This window comes from Leopardus geoffroyi, chromosome E2 (genome assembly GCF_018350155.1).
Source record: "Leopardus geoffroyi isolate Oge1 chromosome E2, O.geoffroyi_Oge1_pat1.0, whole genome shotgun sequence".
NCBI lineage: Eukaryota > Metazoa > Chordata > Mammalia > Carnivora > Felidae > Leopardus > Leopardus geoffroyi.
This window is the reverse complement of record NC_059335.1, coordinates 38,084,226-38,104,031: the sequence shown is the minus strand read 5'-3', so window position 1 is coordinate 38,104,031 and position 19,806 is coordinate 38,084,226. Positions and strand designations below refer to the sequence as shown.

Below are 19,806 nucleotides of genomic sequence, written 5' to 3'. Positions count from 1 at the left end.
AAGAGTAATTCTGATGACTCTAGAACTAGTTTTTTCCGATGGTCCCATCCTCAAGACAGGCCATGGTAATGCATTAATTAAATATTCAGCTAAACCTTTTGGGCCTAAGGGGCACTTAAGAGAATCTCCTTGCACATCAAAATTGACTGGGAACCTCATCTAGTAACAGCCTCACAGAAGGTTCTACAGGGAGAGGAAAGCCAGATTTTTGAGGTCTAATCCTACCTCTATCAGAAGTCTGTCTTTGGGGGTCTTTGTAAAATAGTTTCCACTTTGGGCCCCAGGGGTCTCCTCTACACTATGGACATATGCATGAAACTGAAGTCCTTGACTTTGTTACTGTTGTTGTTTTAATGGAGGAATCCTTTTGTTAAGTTATATTTTTCAATATACCCTAATTATGTAGAACACACAAATATGAAGATTCTATGACTGAAACATAGGTGAGGGACAGGACCAGATAGCCTATCCATTCCCTATCGCCCTCTCTTCTAATATGACAGAACCCAAGATACAATTTGAAAACCAATGATGCAAGGAGAGTCCTTCTAGGAGTAAATTCATTTGGTATTATCAGTCATGCCAGGAAAAGACCCTGGAGAGTCAATTGTGCCCATGTTAATACTCAACTATAGAGTGTGGATAGCTTCACCAACCTTCCCCTGTGCTTTCTTTCTGAGAACAAAGCAGACAATAATCCACTGCCAGTGTTTATGTGAACCTGACAAAGAACTCTCACTTTGTAGGATTTCTATCTGCCAAGATGCAGAATGACACCAGCAAAAAAAAAAACATAGGTCTTAGATTATGACAGCTCCAAATAGGAATCCCTGCTCTGCCATTCACTAACTCTGTGTGTTTGGGTCCTTTATTTAAGGTCTGTGCGCTTCTGTTGCTTTATTTGTTAGGTTGGGTTAATAATGCCTGTCATAGAAGTGATTTTAAGGATTAAATGTGATAATGATATAAAGCATTTATACAGAATGTGATGCATAATAATAGCTATCATTTATCGACTGCTTCGTAGTATAATTGTAAGAATTAGAGATAATGTGTGTAAAGTGCCTGGCATGTAGAAGATGCCCCATATATAATAGCTACTGTTATTATTCAGCTCGAATGCACAACCAGGAAAGTCCCAGAAACATTTATAAAATGGAGATGGTTTAATGTCACTTCCTTGAATCATACCTCATGTACCTTTTCCCCTTCTTTATGGCAGAGAATCTCTAGTCTGCCCCTGGGATTTCAGTGTTCAACTTTGACACTCAACAAAGTTAACTTACACATAACTCGTATCAACAACAATATATGAGTGTCTACAATTGCTTTTTGGAGTATATCTCCATTTTGCGGATGAAGAGGCAGAAACAGGGGGCTGTGAAGTGCCTTAGCCAAGGTCAATTAAACAGGTGAAAAGTAGTGAAACCAAGATTCAGGTGAAGGCAGTCTGCTCCAGAACTCTATGTAAATCATACAGCTTAGTGTTGCCAAATCAAGTCTCTCCTAATAATGATACCCTGTGAGGCATAAAAACAATCGCCCTTTAATTTCATCCCAATTCTGTGAATCAGCAAATTTGCTGCTATGCTTGTCTTCCTGGTTCTTCTGGTCAGAGCTAGGCTGAGCTATTCTCTCACCTTGGTTCACACAGCTGCCTGAGGCTTTGTATCAGACAACTGGGAACCCATTCCACATGGTTTCTTCTCCTCTAGAAGGTTAATTTGGACTCTGGGGGTAGATAGTTTCCCAGACTGAGAACAGATTCTTCAGGATCTCTTAATCCCTAGGCTCAGAACTTGCACAATGTCACATTCACCAAATGCTTTTAGTCAAAGCAAATCACAAGGCAACCCACATTTGGGGCTGGGAAGAGAGACTCCACTCCATGAAAAAGAAATATATATTCTGTGGCCATTTTCTGTAGTCTACAATGTGTACCTTCTATCCATAAGTCCTTCATATTCTTCTCACATGTGATACATGCTCACCCCTATCCCAGGATTCCCCAAAATCTCTTAACAATTTTAGAATCAGTTTGTCATGATCTGTAACAGATATGAGTGCAGATGACATTTTGAGTTTCAGCATCTCTCAGTCAGGAGACTATGAATTGAAAAGGCACATTATCTGTAGCCCATATACCTAACGAATAGAGTTAAGCTCAAAATAATTGGACTAGAGATTGACATTTTAATAGAGGATGAATGTTAGATGTATAGAAGGCACTGGTCCATAGCTATTGTACAGTCCACCTGGTGACTTGTTGCCATCCTCTTACTCTAAAGGTAGGGAATGAGCCAGGTTCTGCTTCTGGGCATGGCTCCCAGTTCATTGTTTACTGCTCTTGCCTGTGCCCTCTAGATTCTTAGGTCATCCCTGAGAAGTATTTCATTTTCTACAAGAAACACTTCATGTTTTCAGCTGAAAGTCTTTCTTATCTGCTAAGTGTCTGAGGCTTCTTTTTGAATTACAACTGTTTTAGTTCATGCTGAAGATGATTTAAGTTGTAAAATTCTCTTCTAATACTTTATAGGTTTCCTATAAGTTTAATCAGTAGCCTCCACTAAGAAGATAATAGTATCCTTTCTGATTTTCTAGAATTTGCTAACCATTTCCTGACCTCTTTCCACACCTCTGCACCTACCTTGTCCCAAAGCTGTTGCTACATGTTTTAATTTTTTTTTTTACAACAACCCCTTTATAAGGTACCTGTTTCTTTATCAGTTTGCTTTTCTCTGTAACAAACTAACTCAAAAATTAGCAGCTTAGGGGCGCCTGGGTGGCTCAGTAGGTTGAGAGTCCAACTACTGATTTTGTCTCTGGTTATGATCTCTTGGTTCATGAGATAGAGCCCCATGTCAGCACAGAGCCTGCTTGGGATTCTCTCTCCCTCTCTCTCCCTCTCTCTCTGATCCCCTCCTCTCTCTCTCTCTCAAAATAAACAAATAAGCATTAAAAAAAACTTAGCTGCTTAAACAATAAACTTTTAAAGTTTCTTATGACTCCTTCTATCACCTGGATGATTCTTCTTACTTAAGCTAATTCAGCTGGGACTCAGTCTAACTTGGCTTCACAACATACTAGATGATTGGCTTAATATTAGGCGGGCTAGGGATGATTTAACATTGTGTGTCGCATCATCCAGAAGGCCAGTCCACACTTGTTCACATGGTATTGGTTATAGGATACTAAAGCGTAGGAAAATATACCAAATACCAAATACTAAGCTGCATTTCCTGTTGCCCCTTGGCCAAAATAAGACACATGATTAATTCCAGAGTAAGTCTGGGAGGGGAATATCCAGAGGCATAATTATGGAAAGAAGACTTATTGCAGACATTTTTGCAAAATAAAAAAAAAATCTATAACCAACCTACTCATTATTCAGCACCCATTTCCTCCAGAGAGAAACAGATAAAATTATTCTATAGAGCAATACAAGTGCACCATTTATTCTATTTTCTGGGGGAAGGTGGAAGGGCTTCTAACAACTTTTTGTTATAATTGTTTACTCTGCGACTGTGGCCAAAATCTCAGGGAAGCAGGACCTATTCTCCTTCAGTCAACAAAGAACAGTTGTTCCTCTTCTTAGCAACATTAGGACACAACCCAACACATGTGTGCACATGCGTACACACACACACACACACACACACACACACACACACACACACACACAACCACCTGGGAGAATTCCAGCATAGCCAACAAGGTATATGCATACTCTTCCCTTACTCTCTGAAAGGGGAACTGCAGAAGAGCAGTAAAACAGTATATATGTTTTTTATTCAGAGAGGTCTGGAGGAAGGAATCCATCAAACCTCACTAATAATGCATAGCAGGATTGAGGGACTAAGAAAAATATTTAATGTTTAGGTTTACAGGCAACTTCAGACACTTAGATAAAAATCTCTGATGGGGAGGATTTTCATAGAGTTGGCCATCACATTTGCCTTTGGACACTGAAATTCAAATGAACAGACTGACATTCATAAAATCATTGCCTTTTCCCTCTAGATAGGGTAAACTTTCACCACTGTTTTCCTGGTTAATTCCAGGTTTAAGCCCGCTAGCATTTCTAGCTAAGCAGTTCTAGCATGCTAGCTGTTAATAATGGCCTCTTTTGTTTCCAAAGCATTTGGATGATAAATTATATGGCCACCTAACCTCTGAACTACATTTTTATCCCTATGACAAAAAAATCACTGATGTTACTACATATAATAATTTCCAAGTGGATAACAATGTACTTCCCCTGAACACCACTGAATCATCCGCTGCATAGCAAAAATATTCAGTGATTGTACTGTCTGGCAAGGTAGTCAAGAAGGTGGTCAAGGTGGTTAGAAGTGTTGATTGATTGGATATAAGCTGTGCATGTTTACTCTTATTCAGTATGTTTTCAAAGAGTGTTATGACCAAATACTACAGAAGCAATCTTTCATACATTTTCCTTTTATTCATCCATTCATGCACATTTAACAAATGTTGACTGAGTTCCTAAAACTTATCATGAACAGGTACTGTGACAAATATAGGAAATACAGAGATCAATGTCATGATCCATATCCTCAACAATGCTATTGGAGTTCTTACTCTGTCCTAGTCATTGGTTTGCTTCTCTTAAGTCTGGAGTTTTCAAAGGGCAAAACAAGATTACAGATGAGGGGATCTAAATAGATGAGGTAAGAAAAGCAGGCAATATGGATTTCTAGAAGAAGAAGACACCTGAGCTAAGTCTTAGAAGAAGAACCAGATGGAGAAAATAAAAACTTGGTGGTGCTTCCATCCAAGGGAAGAAAACTGGGAAAGAAAAGATTACATAGAAGTATGTGCCAACCACAGTGCCTGTAATGTAAATAGATAAGTTGCATTCAGCAATGGCCCAGGCATACCACAAATAAATGAGGGCTTTTGCCTTACTAAAGGTCTCAAGATTGGAAAACCAATGATCCAGGCAATGAGAGGAATAGGCACAGAGAACTTGAACACAGAAAAGAAGTCCTGATGCTCAATTCTGAAGGAGGTAAATCTGGGCTGATTCTTCAAGGAAAATGTACTTATCAAAGGTGTATGACTTACCAAGGTAAATGAAAGTGGGGGTCATCCAAGACAAAGGGAACAGCTTGGCTAGACAGGGGAGATTACAGGGGAACTATAATCTCACTGGCACTACTAGACTATATACTGAGGGGGCACGCAGGCATTAGTAACTAAAAATGAGGCTACAAGGAGACCAGAGATATTCTGAGGAATTACAAGGTGGAGGTGGTAAAATAAGAAAAAAATGGAGGCAGTCCTTATAATGACTTTGTGTACTACAATGAGCCTTGAAGAAGGAGTCACTCACATACAATAAACCAGCCCTACTGAGGAAAGAAAATTCCAGAGGATCCAAATATGAATTATACTGATATATTCATTCTACTTCTTCATTTTCTTAGATTGAACAGTGTTCTTAGAATAAACATATGGTGCTGTTAATGGACATGTTACTTGGTACAGGAGAAAAATAAACCAAATAAAAAGACCAAAAGTTGAGAGATTTATTTCAAATGTTTAATCGATAGCAACTCGAAAGGTATGTGTGCTTATCGAAAGAGCATAAATATTTTACAATTCCCATTCCTGCAAACACTGATCAAACTCTGTAGATCATATCATGCATATTGATGAGAATTGTATTGTTCCAAACCTCATTTTGTTCACGTGAAATAGGAGAGCTTATATAGATGAGAAAGACCATTTTAGAATCATCTATGTGTGAGAAAACTCACTTAGCAAGGGGGTTTATAACTTGCCACCACTGTGCCAAACTGCTTCAAGGTTTCAGAAAGCCAATAATGGCAGAATTGCAACAAAGATCAATAAAGAATCCAACATTTTAGACAAGAGGGAGAAACGTGATTAACCTTCAGAATCTATCTTTATACCTTCTCTCAACAATGCTCCCAAGAGTTAGATTGCTCCTTCAGAGACCCTCTTGACCCAGGAAACTTGATCATCCTTAAAATATGGATACTGAGCTGCCAAAATGCCAGTGTAAATCCCCCATGGCCCATTATTCAGCATATGTCCAACATACTTCCTTGCTCCTATACATCCTGAAAAATGTCAGCTTTAGTGAAATGGTCCTGAGAATATAGTCCTAGTTTAAACACAGCTTAACACTGGATAACTAACAAAGTTAAAATTCCTAGACACTGATTCAGATGGCAGTCTATATTAGTGGTTTTTAGGGCATGGTTAGATTATTGTATCTCAACTATAACATATATTAGTGGAGTGAGCTTGGGCAAATTAGTTAAACTCTCTTACAACCCCATCTTTATCCAAAAAATAAATAAATAAAAATAAAACACATTAGTAAAACTATCTTCATAGAATTTTGTCATTAATGTTTATAAAATTCTTCAGGGGCACCTTGGTGGCTCCGTCTGTTCAGCATCCGGCTTCAGCTTAGGTTGTGAACTCACAGTTCGTGGGTTCAGGCCCGTGTCAGGCTCTGTTCTGACAGCTCAGAGTCTGGAGCCTGCTTAGGATTCTGTATCTCCCTCTCTCTCTGCCCCTCTCCAGCTGGCACTCTGTCTCTGTCTGCCTCTCAAAAATAAACAAACATTTAAAAAATAAAAATAAATGAATAAATAAATAAAAATCTTCAGAAGGACTCAATAAACATTTTTTCTGTCTCAAATTCCTGGCTATTACCATCATCATAGAAGCAAAAATAAAATCTGTAATCATAATAAACACTAGTAAGTATTGCTTCCTGTCTTACAAAGGAGTGGCTTGAGTTCCCTTACAAAGATCCTTGAGGAGATATTATTAACCTCATTTTAAAGCTGTAGAATCTAAGGCTCACTGAGGTTGAGATTAAGTGATTCCCTTAAGTCACAAAGCAAATAAGTGGTAATACTATGGAGAAAGTAGGATTCCATGTCAGTGTGCTGGGCGTAGGGGGTATTTCCAGGGAGGAAGTGAGGCTTGACTAACATTAATGTGTACCTCTTACCAGCCAGGAACTTTATATATCTTATCTACTTTTAACTTTACAACCGTCCTAAAAAGGAGTTGTTACTTGCTCTACCTTATATTTACAAAAACTTGAGTGGTAAAGAGACTTTTCCAAGATCACAGAAGACCTACAATTCAATCATCATTCACTTTGATTCTAAAGCCCTGAGCAGTTCATTGAGAAATGGTGTTTTGGTTAACAGCGACAATGCTAGTTTCTTAAACTGTCAAATGAAGAAGGGGGGCCATACCTTCACATTTTGGAGCAATCTGCCAGCCCATGTGTCAACAAAGCTCCCTCTGCCCTATCCCCCTCTTATGTTTTTTGCCTCTGGGATGCTATACGTTAGACTGTTAGATACTGAAGACATCAAAGTGGGTGGCATGGGGGAGATGAGGTAGGCAATACTTGGACTTAAAAGTAACTTAAGATAACAGAAGGTAATGCTTCGATCCACTCAGACCCCACAAACCTACTGCAGGGGCTTTGATGGAAAAATTTTTTTCTTTTTCTTTTTTTTTAATGTTTATTTATTTTTGAGAGACATTGAGAGAGAACACAAGCCAGGTAGGGACAAAGAGAGGGAGACAGAACTTGAAGCAGTCTCCAGGCTCTGTGAGCTGTCCGCACAGAGCTCGACGCAGGGCTTGAACTCACAAACTTCAAGAGCCAAAGTTGGACGTTTAACTGACTAAGCCACCCAGGCACCCCTGAAAAATTGATTCTAAGTATAGAATGGGTTTGGGACATCTTAGTCTTATGAAAATTTCACTTTCAAGATGATAAGAACCATTGGAAATGATGCTAAGGGTGGTCCATCCACTAAAGGCAAAAAGAAGTAAAATGCTCTCTTTAAATGGGTTTCATTTTCTCAGTCAATCACCTTGAGGTCCCTCAGTATGGAGTATTCCCTAGCTGGAGAGAGAGTAGAAGGGAATTCACGCTGTTCAAATCTCAATATCCCCACTGCCACCTCAATGGGATCATTCTGCAGAATCCCAAACCACAAGGGAATACTAACAGTTACTTTCAGACCTCAGGACTGCTGTGTTCGGGGTTATCCCAGACAGCTGAGTGCATTGCATTTCCCCCCACTGCTTGATGGCCCAACAACAACACGAAAAAAGAAGCACTCAAAAAAAGAGCAAAACTCTTCCTTTTTAAACTCCTTTGAAAACAAACTGCTTTGCAGGCAAGTTTGGGCCCTGCAGGAGGTTAGGGGCACAGAGAGAATTGCTACATGTCTTGAGTCCTTATAAAGCTGAGGTCGTTCAGTAGAGTTTCCAAGGGCACATATGCACTAATTACATGCTTGGCTTTCATCTGACCTGAACGAACGGGATGTAAATTAGTTGCTCTGGCAGAGAGGTTGGCATGATGGAGGTGATGCTGGCATGTGACACATGAAAGGAATAAGTAAACACAAGTAGGCAGGTCTCCTCCTTGCTTTTCCTTCCCTGTTCCAGCAGGTTAGAAGTTCCTTCTGCTAAGAGATTTCAAACTGTTTGGAACACCATTTTTGGGACAGAGAGACATGAATGTAATGCCCTCTGTACCCATTTAACAAGCTGTTAGTAGCCCCGTTTGCCAAAAGGGACTGATGATTTTCCTCACTGTAACATATGGGAACGGCTTGCAATGTTGCATGATAAAAACAAATATGATATAGCCAAATGAGATGAAGGTTAGAAAGAACCCACTAAAGTTCCTAGCTTATTGGTTATACACACTCAGTAAAAATCACTAGAATTCACTTATGCTAGGGCTGTTATTTCTCCATTCCACAGATGAGAAAACTGACTCACGTAAAGGTTAAGCAACTTACCCGAAGCGCTTGGTTGATATATGCAAAGCCAGGGTCAAACCCAAATGGCCTGGCTCCAGAATACACAAGGAAACCATTCTGTTAATAAGTATTTTTTACACCGTAGAATTAGGATAACAACCCCTGGTGGGAAGGTCTGTGTGAGAACTAATGGGGTTGTAAGTATGAAATCATCTTGTAGGGAGTTTAAAGTGAGAGCCTCCTCTTCATGACAATCATCAAAGCCTTCATAATGTCCTCTAAATTCAGGAGAACCATGACAAAGCTAAGGGAATCCCAGCTGCTCAGTGCTACTGCCAAAGAACAGAAGAAGTTTTAGGAAGTTATTTAGACTGTCTGAGCCTGAATCCTGATCTGTAAAATGGGCATATGTGATGATCACAGCTTCATTTATAGTGAAGAAGGCTGGATACAATCTATATATGTACTGTGAGTATTAAATAAGGAAATGACCTTTATGAACGCTATGAAATTTGTGACTGACGTTTTTTTGGCTTTAAAATGGGATGAGGACTGAGAATTGCCAAATTTCACTAGCAATCAGGCTTCATTGCTTTTTTGTTGTGGCATGAAAGGAAGAGGGAAAGTAAGCCAGACTAAAATGAGTCCATTATAAGCCAGGTATACTATTACATGGTTCATTTAAACTACCCCAATATTTAAGGAAAGTATCAATATCATTTTAATGTGTAAGGTACTGAGGGGGAAAAGATTGTAATTTGCATCCAACTATGTGGTTAGGAAGCTGAGGAGTTGCTCTATAGGATCCTATACCTAGGATCCCCCAGGTAACTGCCTTCTTCAAAACTGCCTTGTCACAAACATTTCATCCCCCCTTATTTCAAAAGCTATCTGGTTAAACATAGATTCCACTTTCAAACCTCAAAAGGACACATACGCATATGTGGAAATGTCCTTGTAATTTCCGAGCACATTCTGCCTAACCTACAATGCATTAACGCTAGTAAATATAAAGAAACACAAAACCCCAGCCTTGTGGAGGTTTCCAGCTGCAAGACTTCCAATTAAAAATTTCTCCCTTTCTTTACTCGCGTAACATTTCCAGCATAGATAACAATTTTACTGCGACATCTTTAATACCATTAATGATTTGATCTTTCTGCAAAGAGCTTAAAAGCCCACAGAAGACAGAGATAGACTCGAGGTAGGTAGGTGGAAGGTTACACAGCAGGAGTATCTAGTGATGTGAACATAATAAAGAGAGTGCCCCAGAATTAAAGGAACCAGATGAGGGGCATTTACAAAGTAACACTTGAACACAAACCAACTGCTGATTTTTTTTTAAATAAGAACTTTGGAATTAGAAAGTAGATTTCCAGTATCTCTTTGGTTTTATTTTCACAGGCAAAATCAAATGGAGAGTTGAGGCAATCAGTACTGGGAAAGGTGCCCCGTACAGAGTAGATGACTAATAAATTTGTCAAATGAGTGATTCGGGCAAACAAAAAATCCTGCTGTCCTAAGAATGGAGTGCAAAGAATGGATGCATTCCTGCATGAATAGCGATCATTATTTGAATAATTATCTAAGCATTCAGATCATCCTGGTGTTGATAGATGTGCTTTACGTTGGCTTTGAGGAATCAGATTCAAAGACACAGAAATATCCCAATGTGAATAAGACTTCTTTGCTTCAGTGATGCGTAAGCAAAGGCTGGCATCTTCATGTTCATTGCCCCAAGTTAAATAATCTGGGAGGATGAGAGCATTCATCTTTCATTCCGCAAACATTAAAGCTTTACTACAGCCTCAGTGTTAGAATATTCAGATACGAAGTCATTTAAGACATAACCCCTTCCCTCAAAGGAATTTACCATTTGACTCCACTGAACACAGTAGAAATTAATGAAGCTAGCTTCTTTCTCAGGTGAGGGAGCAACTTCTGCTTTTGGTTTAGAGCAACTGATTCTAAAAGCCAAAAATCATCCTCTAAGGGAAATGTGTGCGGAGCAAGGGAGACAGACTCATCATCTCCGCCGAGGGAAGAGAAAACACAGGGAAGGTAAGTAATAGAAACAACACAGCAATAGTAATAATGATAGACCTCTTTATATGTGTCTGGTCCCTGGTAAGCACTTCGTACACCTTATGTAATGTCATCCTCACTATTAGAATGTAAAGTTAGTTATATTATTACCACATTATATATAAGGAAACAAATTTCAGGGTTGTAAAAATTCTGATAGAAACTATGTAAAAAATGTAAGTTCCCTTCTTTATCTCTTTGATCTTATACTCTGATTCACATCACTCCAGACAAGCCAGAGCCACAGTGACATCCTTCCTTTTCAGCTCAATGAACTTATCACAGGCATGCCCGCCTGAGGGTCATTGAATTTACTATCCCCTCTCTGGACACATTGTCCTCTCCCCCCTCCTGACTCAGCTATCTAAGTGATTGACTCCCTCATCATCTGCCTCAACTCGCTCAAATGTTGCCTTCACTGAGCATGCTCTTCTCTACTGAGCTCCTCAGTTCCCCAGACCTGCTTTGTTTTCTTCCATAGCATTTTTCACCTTCTGTAATACCTCACTGGCCAAGCCCTTGCACCCGGTTCTACTGTCCAAACTAAGCTAGATAAGGGTTGCCCTTGTTTTGTGTTTTTTTTTTTTCCCCAGATAGACCCTTTTTAGATGCTAGACAAAACAAGTCCTTTGTTTTCAAGTTCTGTTTCCAATTCAAAACTGTGTATTGACCATGTATCACCAAAACAGAAGCCACTCTCAGTATTTAAAACAGGAAATTTAACACAAGGCAATGGTGACAGAGATGATGGGAGACAACTTAAATTTTGGCAACAGGGGAAAGTTATTGCAACCAAGAAGCTGAGAGACAAAGGGAAGATGCAGAATTACTGGAACTCAGTGTCTAGTGTTTCCCAGAAAAGTTAGAAATGCAAAAGGAGCCATAGGAAGGGATGGAAGACTGAAGCCACTGAGGAGGTTCAGCTGTTGCTAGAAATGCCACCTTGAGCTAGCGAAGAGAGATGAATAACTTGGGAGTTCTTTTCTCCAACCCTCCCGTCACCAGCTACTGACTCCCCATTAGCTGAACCCAGCCAAATTCTGGATGACACAGGATCTGTTAGGTCAGCACCTCCTGAGGCAAAGAGCAGAGCAATTGACTGTCAGGAAATCAATGTAAATGCAAGCAGTCAGATAACTGCCCCTGTCTGACTGATGCATTAGATTTCACATAGGTTGTAAGGCCTGTTGCTATAGCCCCTCAATGTAACCTGGCTCCCTTATTACCTAACACATGGAACAATTATAATTAAAGAAATACGTGTGACTTCTGCATTTGTCATTATGGTTGTTGTTTCACTGTGTCTGCCTCTAGATTAGAAGTTCCATGAAAGCATCTGAACCTTTTTATTGCTCTATCTATAATGCCTAGACCATGGAAACACTTTCATAGAGTTCTTCACAATAAACACCTGGAAAATGGAGGAGAGTGAATCACCTGAGATTTAGCAACATCATGATTTATACACTTTATTATCACATTGCAATAATCTGTTACTGGTTTTAGTTCCATTTTAAACCTGAAAGGCAAGAATGTACAACTGATCTCAAATTCTGAAGGTGTTATTGCTTAGTCTCCCAGCACTGTCATGTATTTGTGGGGAAGTAGGAGGAATGGACAACAGAAAAGATAACAATTCCATGACGACAGGCACTGTCTCTGCTGAACACCAACGGTGCGGTGGTGATCTAGTCCTGGAGGGAAGGTATCCTCAAAGATCACTTGACTCTTTGCTTTACTGGCTTTTCTAGAATTACCAATTGCAGGGTCTATCCTACCTCATGGTGGAGGAGGGTGACTGAAATAATGCCTTTTGCAGAGAAATTGCACCTATGCAGCAAGATCAAGTGGATTTCAAAACCTTTCTATCTCTAAGATCCTTAACGCGAGCACAGCCAGAAGTTTGGGACTGAACGCAACAAAGATATGAATGAATGCATGATGGAATGAATAATATCTAGAGCCAATACCTCTGAAAAAATAATGTCCCCAATGTCCATTAATACTTTTAAAAAACCCAACTAGTGAATCTTCTAAGGGCCCATGTCTTTTAAAATGCTGCTCAGACAATGTTTGATTGTCTGTTTAGAGCATGCCAAAGAGAGATGGAAATCCAAATTATGTACATGTATATACATGAGGATATACAAACATTATATCATCTGATTCTCATTTAAAAGTATAAATGATTCCTTCCAAAGGTCCATGAATTAAATCATGGGTACCATTCACTGACTTTAGGTTTTGTCCTGTGCTCTATTTTTTACATCTATAGTATGATCTCTAATCTTTGTAATAGTCCAACAGGTTGTGTGTTATTGTTCCATCATTCAATTAAGAGAATAAAGACTCAAGGTAGTAGAATATCTTGTCTAAGTCCGCAGAGCTAATAAACAAAGATGTAGTTAGAAAATAACTGCCTAGGTTATTTTTCAATGTTTCATTATGGAAAATATTAAAAGCTTATAAAATAAATCATCTTATTGCTCTCTGCATACCCATATCTTAAATTTCAATAATTGCCGCCTTATGCACAAGCTTATTTCATTTATTTCCTTACCACTTTCCCCACTTCTATTTCTTTGAAGCAAGTCCCATGTATGATAGCATTCATCAATAATATATATATTTTTAAATGCTTATTTAATTTTGAGAGACAGCATGTGAGCAGGGAAGGTATAGAGAGGGAGGAGGACAGAGGATCCGAAGGGGGCTCTTTGCTGACAGCAGAGAGCCTGATACAGGGCTCGAACTCATGAACTGTGAGATCGTGACCTGAGCTAAAGTCAGACACTCAACTGACTGACCCACCCAAGAGCCCCCATAAATATTTTAGTATATGCTATATAGGCTGTTTTTTAATGTAACAGCCTTTTGTATACTGTATATAGATTGAATAGCTTAATATAGACTAGTTATTACTGGCAAATGTTAACTTACTTTCACTTTTAATTGTCACTGGGCAAAACTCCCATTTCAGCCTGTACAGGGATAAGCAATTATTGTTCCAAAAGTTAAGTAGGATAATTACAGATGTTCTATTGGCTTATTGGACAGGAATGAGAATTTACATTGAAAGAAATGTACATGAAAAACATATCTGTTGTATTTTTCTTTCAATGCCGTTGTCTTTAATATAAGCATTGCAGGAAAAGAGAAGAATAATCAAGGAAAAAAATACCACAATTGTGATGAACTGGAGGATTTAAGTGGAGATACTGTAAGAGGAAATTTTTAAAATGTGAAAAATGTTCAAATGTAAAAACATGGTAACAAAAGCAACACAAGAATTTAAGTATCACTTCTACCTTCTGTGGTGGGTATGGAGATCCTGGCAAATGCATGTTTAAAAGTAAGAATGCAGAGCAATTACCAGCAAATCCACATATGACATCTCTTGGGAGTCTTTTGGAACCAGTTTCACTTATCCTTAGGTTTTTAATATTTTCCATCTCAAATTAAAAAATAAAGTTACTTTTTCCTAATAAATAAACTCTCATTGCTTCAGATCACTAAAAACTAATGAGCTGTTAAACGTCCACAGAAATTGTTTTTGGTCTTAAATGGCTTCTTGTAAAAGGAAAATGCTCGAACTCTTCAGAAGATTGGCTTAGATTTCACTTTTCACAAGCTTAAAAAAAAAAAAAAAGACTGAATAAGCTCCTTTTTGTTATAGAAGGGCAAGTTAAACAGCAGAATCTACTTATTGAATTCTGTGAATATCAATTTTTTTTTAATATGGAATATTTTAGGAGCTTATCCTTTACTTGGAGAGATTATGTTCCCAGAGATTCAGCGGAGGTTTCTACAGTTTTTGCAAGACATGACGCATACTGGTAGATCATCCAGGTTACCACCTGGAATTTTCCTAATTTTAGGAGCCAAATATTGTCAGCTGTCAATCTATGCACAGTGTTACTCAAAGGAACATTTTGTAGATAGGCATTAGGGTCACAAATGACTTTGCGACTATTCATCAATCTTCAAAGAGATAGCACATGTGGCTCTCCTATGTGAATGCTAATACAAATGTGAGCATATTCTTTTTCTTTTTCACAATTTTAAATAGATTTTTGAAATACAACATACATTTCATATAACCCACCTATTTTATAGTACAATTCAATAATTTTTAGTAAATCTACAGAGGTACACAACAGTCACCCCCATCTAATTTTAAATCAGTTCTATCACCTCAAAGTAATAGACAGATGTAATGATATAGAGGCTTAAATGCCATCCCGAACTACATTTCGAAAACCAAAAACATTTTAATATTCCAGGATTGGGGGTGTTTTCAATTTATCCACTGATATCTGGTCCCATTTTCCAAATTGTATAAAGTGGCAGGTGAATGTGGGATCATCTTAAAAGAACTCCAACTCCTGGGTGGACAGAAGGACCCAAATAGGGTAATTCTAAGAGTTCCGTTTGGGAACTTTAGAAGGCACCATTTTAATCACATGAGTTCAAGTCAGAGGGGCTGCCAGTGCTAGAGTCTATGAGGAACACATGAAAAATCCCAATAAACAAAAGTACCAGCACTTTCTATCTCCCTCTCATAGGGCACCAGTAACAGATTATAGCTGTATCAGCCATGTGAAATTTTACCCTTTCCCTTGACCCATGTGTCCGTGGGCAGATCATGGAGCTGTCACAATCAGATACAGCAGATATGTGACTAGAAAAGGAATTAGAAGGACAGAGAGAGAAGAGAACTAAATACCCCACTTTGGGAAGGCTACCTTCCACTCCTGAAGCAAAACTAAGTGCAGGGGAGGCAGATGTAAATCAAATGAATTGGGAAATTCTTAAATCTTTCTTGAGATATAATTGACCTGCAACAAATACTCGTTTTAAGAGCACAGGTGAAAAGTTTCACAAATGCATGCACCTCTATCACTATCACATTTCCATCACCCCACAAAGTCCCTTCATCTCTCTTTACAGTCAATCCCTTGCACACACATGCCACCAGACAATAAGGGCACTTTGTGGGGCTATGAAAATGTTCTACATACCAATTAGAGTTTTTTGTGTTCAGTATTATGTTGTTAGTGAATAAAGCAGGTTTCTTCTTCTTTTACAATCTTTAATTTCTTTCTCGTGCCTTATTTTTTTCTGTTTAGAGCCTGTAGCAGAATGTTGAAAACAAAAGAATACAACCTTGGTTGTTGCTGATGGTTGGGAAAAAGTATTCATATTTTTCAACATTACGTAAGGTGTTAATTCCAAGTTTTTATAAGATAGCCTTCATTAGGTTGAGGAGAATCTCCTACTCACCGTTAGCTGAGTTTTTTTTTTTTTTTTTTTATCATGAATGAGTGTTGAATTTTATCAAATTCATCTACTGAAATGATCATGTAGTTTTCCTCCTTTATCCTATCAATCTGGCAACTGACTTTCAAAGTTAAGAGAAAAACAAAACCATATTCTTAGGAGAAATACCACTAGGTAGTGTCAGAATCATTTTTTCGTATTGCTGTATTCAAATTGCTAAAATGTTCTTAAGAATTTTCCCCCATAGGTTAATTAAAAGATATTTGGTGCTCTGCTGCTCCTCTTTGTAAGTAGTTCATGAGACCTGATTTTTAAGATTTCAGGAATTTGGGGAGCTGGTTAATACTAGGTTGTTAGCTTGAAATCAACCATAGTTGAGGTATCGTATCTACAACACAAAAATTGGCAAATGCTACCTATCAGTGTCTTTCTCCCTGTCTCAGAAAAGCTGGTTGTAAGACATTTAACTTCATACCGCTGGGGACATTTGATGTGTGAAGTGTCTGCATATGTTTGCAATAGTTTTGCCTGGTTTAAGTATCAGGATAATGCTAGTCTCATAAAATGAACTGGGAAATGTTTCCTCCTTTTCTATTTTATGGAAGACTTGTGTAGAATTGGCATAATATCTTCCTAAAGAGTATGGTAGAATTCACTAGTGAAGCCATCTGGGATTGTGGTTTTCTTTACAGTAAGCTTTTTAATTATTAGTATAGTTTCTTTAATTGATATAAGGCTATTCCAAATTTCTGTTCCTTCTTGAGGTGGTTTAGGCACTTTTGCATGTCAGGAAACTTGTACAATTCATCTTAGTTAAAGCAAGCATTGTTATTAAATTGTTCATATCACTGCCTCACTTCATACCTCTAATATGTAATTTGTGTTTTCTTTTACTTCCTAATTAGTCTAGTTAAAGTTTTATAAGTTTCATTGATCTTTAGCAGTAAACAATATTTCATTTTATGAATGGCTTGTATATGTTTTAATTTACTCTTTCATTGATACTTACCTTTGTTAAACTCTTTCATTTATTTATTTGGACTTAACTTGCTCTTTTTCAAGTTTCTTAAGGTGGAAGTTTAAGTCACTGATTTTAAGACTTTGTTTATGTCTAATACAAGTATTTAACATCTTATATTTCTCTTAAATAGCTCTTTAGCTCCATCCCACAAAATTTTAATGGGTTGTGTTTACATTCTCATTCAGTTCCAAATACAGTTTCTAATGACCCTTGTGATTTCTTCTTTGACTCATGGCATAATTTTCTTGTTAAGGTATTCTAATTTAATTATTTTGAATCAGGGAACATAACTTGTTTATTTCAACTCTTTTGCATTGGAACTTTTTATGGCCCAGAATGTAGTCTATCGTGGTGAACAGTCCCTGTACCTTAGAGGAAAACAGAAACAAAAACAAAAACAAAAAACCCATATATATATATATATATATATGGTTTTCTTTGTTTGTTTATATATATATGTATGCACACACACACATATATATGGTTTTGTTTGTATATATATACACACACATATATATTTATATTTATATATGTATGTTTTCTCCTATTGTTGGGTGGAATTTTCTGACAAATAATTTAAATGACAAATAATTTACATCAGTTTATAGACTAAAACCATCAGGTTCAGGTATTCTGTCACCTTACTGTTTTCTTCCTATTTGTTGTATCGATTACTTGAGAAAGGAGTGTTGAAATTGCAAAGTATTATGGAATTGTCTGTTGCTACTTTCAATTCCATCACTTTTTGTCTTAGGTATTTTTTTTCCCCCAGTGGTACAAGTAGGAAAGTTTATTAAAGTGAAAGTACTCTCTGGGGATGTGAGAGCAGGGGAGCTCAACTGACAGCTGCCTACCTCAGCGGGTGGGTCTCTGTCTGTCTTATGTATTTTTGAAAGGTATATTTGACCATCACATATTAAACCTTCTTACTGAATTGACATATTCATTCCTATGAAATAGCCCTCTTTATAACTGATAATTTTCATTGTTCTAAAATTTATTTTGATTGATACTAACATGCATTCCACTTTGCTTAGTATATTAATATAGCTAATATTACAGCTTTCTTAAATGAAAAGTTTTCATAATATTTTTTTTCCAAAATTTTCCCCTTTTTATCACTTTCCTTACCTCTCTCTTTGCATACATTCTTTTTCTCTGGTACTTACTCCTACAAATCCAAAACCCATCTTTGTGTCTTCAGTTCAGTGAGACTATTAGTCTCTCCTTGGACTTTTCTCAAGTTGGGAGCTTTCAAATGACACTGAATAGTACTTTTTAAATATTAAAATGAGATGTCTCATCATTAAGACTCACCAATAATGTTGTAGAATGTGCACCAAATTTTTTCCAAGGACAATGATCCAGGTGAGTTAAATATTCCTAGGTAAGAAAGAATAAAATTTTTACATAAATGAGTTATACTTGTCAAAGCTGTTCATTTGGTACAATAACAACAAGAATAGATAGCAATGCAAGGTGAGCACCATCAAAGAAATGTATAATAAAAATATTCCATTTGAAAGTAGGGGATATGTTGTATATTCTTCTTAGAACAATCTTGATTCACAGTTGGAGAGAGAAAATTTGCATGAACCAGACCATTTTAAAGAAAGAAGTGAGCTATTTACTGATGGATAAAATGCATCCTAAAATGACATAGACCAAGCTTCCTAGAGAACTCTCAAATTTTCTCCTTAATTGTTGAAATATTTGTGTTCCCAGTGAGTAGAAACACATACATGAGAAAATACTCTAAGGAAGGAAGAGGCCTCAAGACAAAAACAGAGATAGAAATCTTTCAAATGGTACCAATGATCTTGGGCTAAAAAAGTTAAAGATAAAATAGAAGAACTATGCAATTTAACATCACCTACTGTGTACACGATCTAATACTAGATACGGGCGATGTAAGATATAAACTTTCATTGGACAGTCTTCTCTTTAGGAATTGTCATCAATGGATTTTCTAAACGTAGCTCTGAACTGTAGCAATTTCCTAGTGGTTTTTGGCTTTTTTGGATTTTTCTGTGAGTTCACTGGGCTTCCTTTTGATTAAGATAAAGTTTTAAATCGAAATCTGGATTACTAAAACCGATGACTGATTTTTTATAGTAATTAAGTGGAAGTTTTCCTTAGAAATCACTTCATACTGCATCTGGATTCTATAAGAACCTCATCATATTCCATTCTGGAAACTCTTCCTCAATGTGCATCCTGAAGTCTTACTCCTTAACCTTTATTTTCTCAGTTCTTTACTTTATATTCCAACTTGGAGGTTTTCAAACAGAAATTCCTTATAAAGTATAAAACTATGAAATCCAAATATTCTTAAAAGATTATAGGTCTTCACTTAATTTCAAAGTTAAGGTAACTGATAGCTTTACATATACTAATGAAAACCACTGTTATTTTAAGTTTTGTTATACACCTCAGGAAGAAAAACACATTTGCTCCTCAAAGACCTTCTGACTCTTGGTTTTGTAATTAATAATTTGGGTACAATAAAAGTATTTGCTCTGACCATGGGGAAATTATTTTAAAATGCAACCAGGTAAGTAATGAAATTGGGGTGCAAACACAATTAGGAATGATTCCAGAGCCTGAATATTATCT

At 37.4% G+C, this 19,806-nt stretch overlaps 1 protein-coding gene across 6 annotated transcripts in view; it reads left to right on the top strand.

Annotated features, from left to right (window-relative positions):
- The window catches only part of LOC123579252 (cadherin-8), a 366,323-nt gene that overhangs the window by 326,631 nt on the left and 19,886 nt on the right, over positions 1 to 19,806 (top strand). The window contains exon 1 of one of the 6 annotated variants that reach the window (XM_045442969.1): positions 10,393 to 10,865. The exons of the other annotated variants lie outside the window; for them this stretch is intronic. Coding sequence (XP_045298925.1) covers positions 10,709 to 10,865 — 157 coding nt within the window. The 5' untranslated portion in view covers positions 10,393 to 10,708. Of the gene's footprint in view, positions 1 to 10,392; positions 10,866 to 19,806 lie in introns of those variants that run through there. 6 annotated transcript variants of the gene reach the window in all.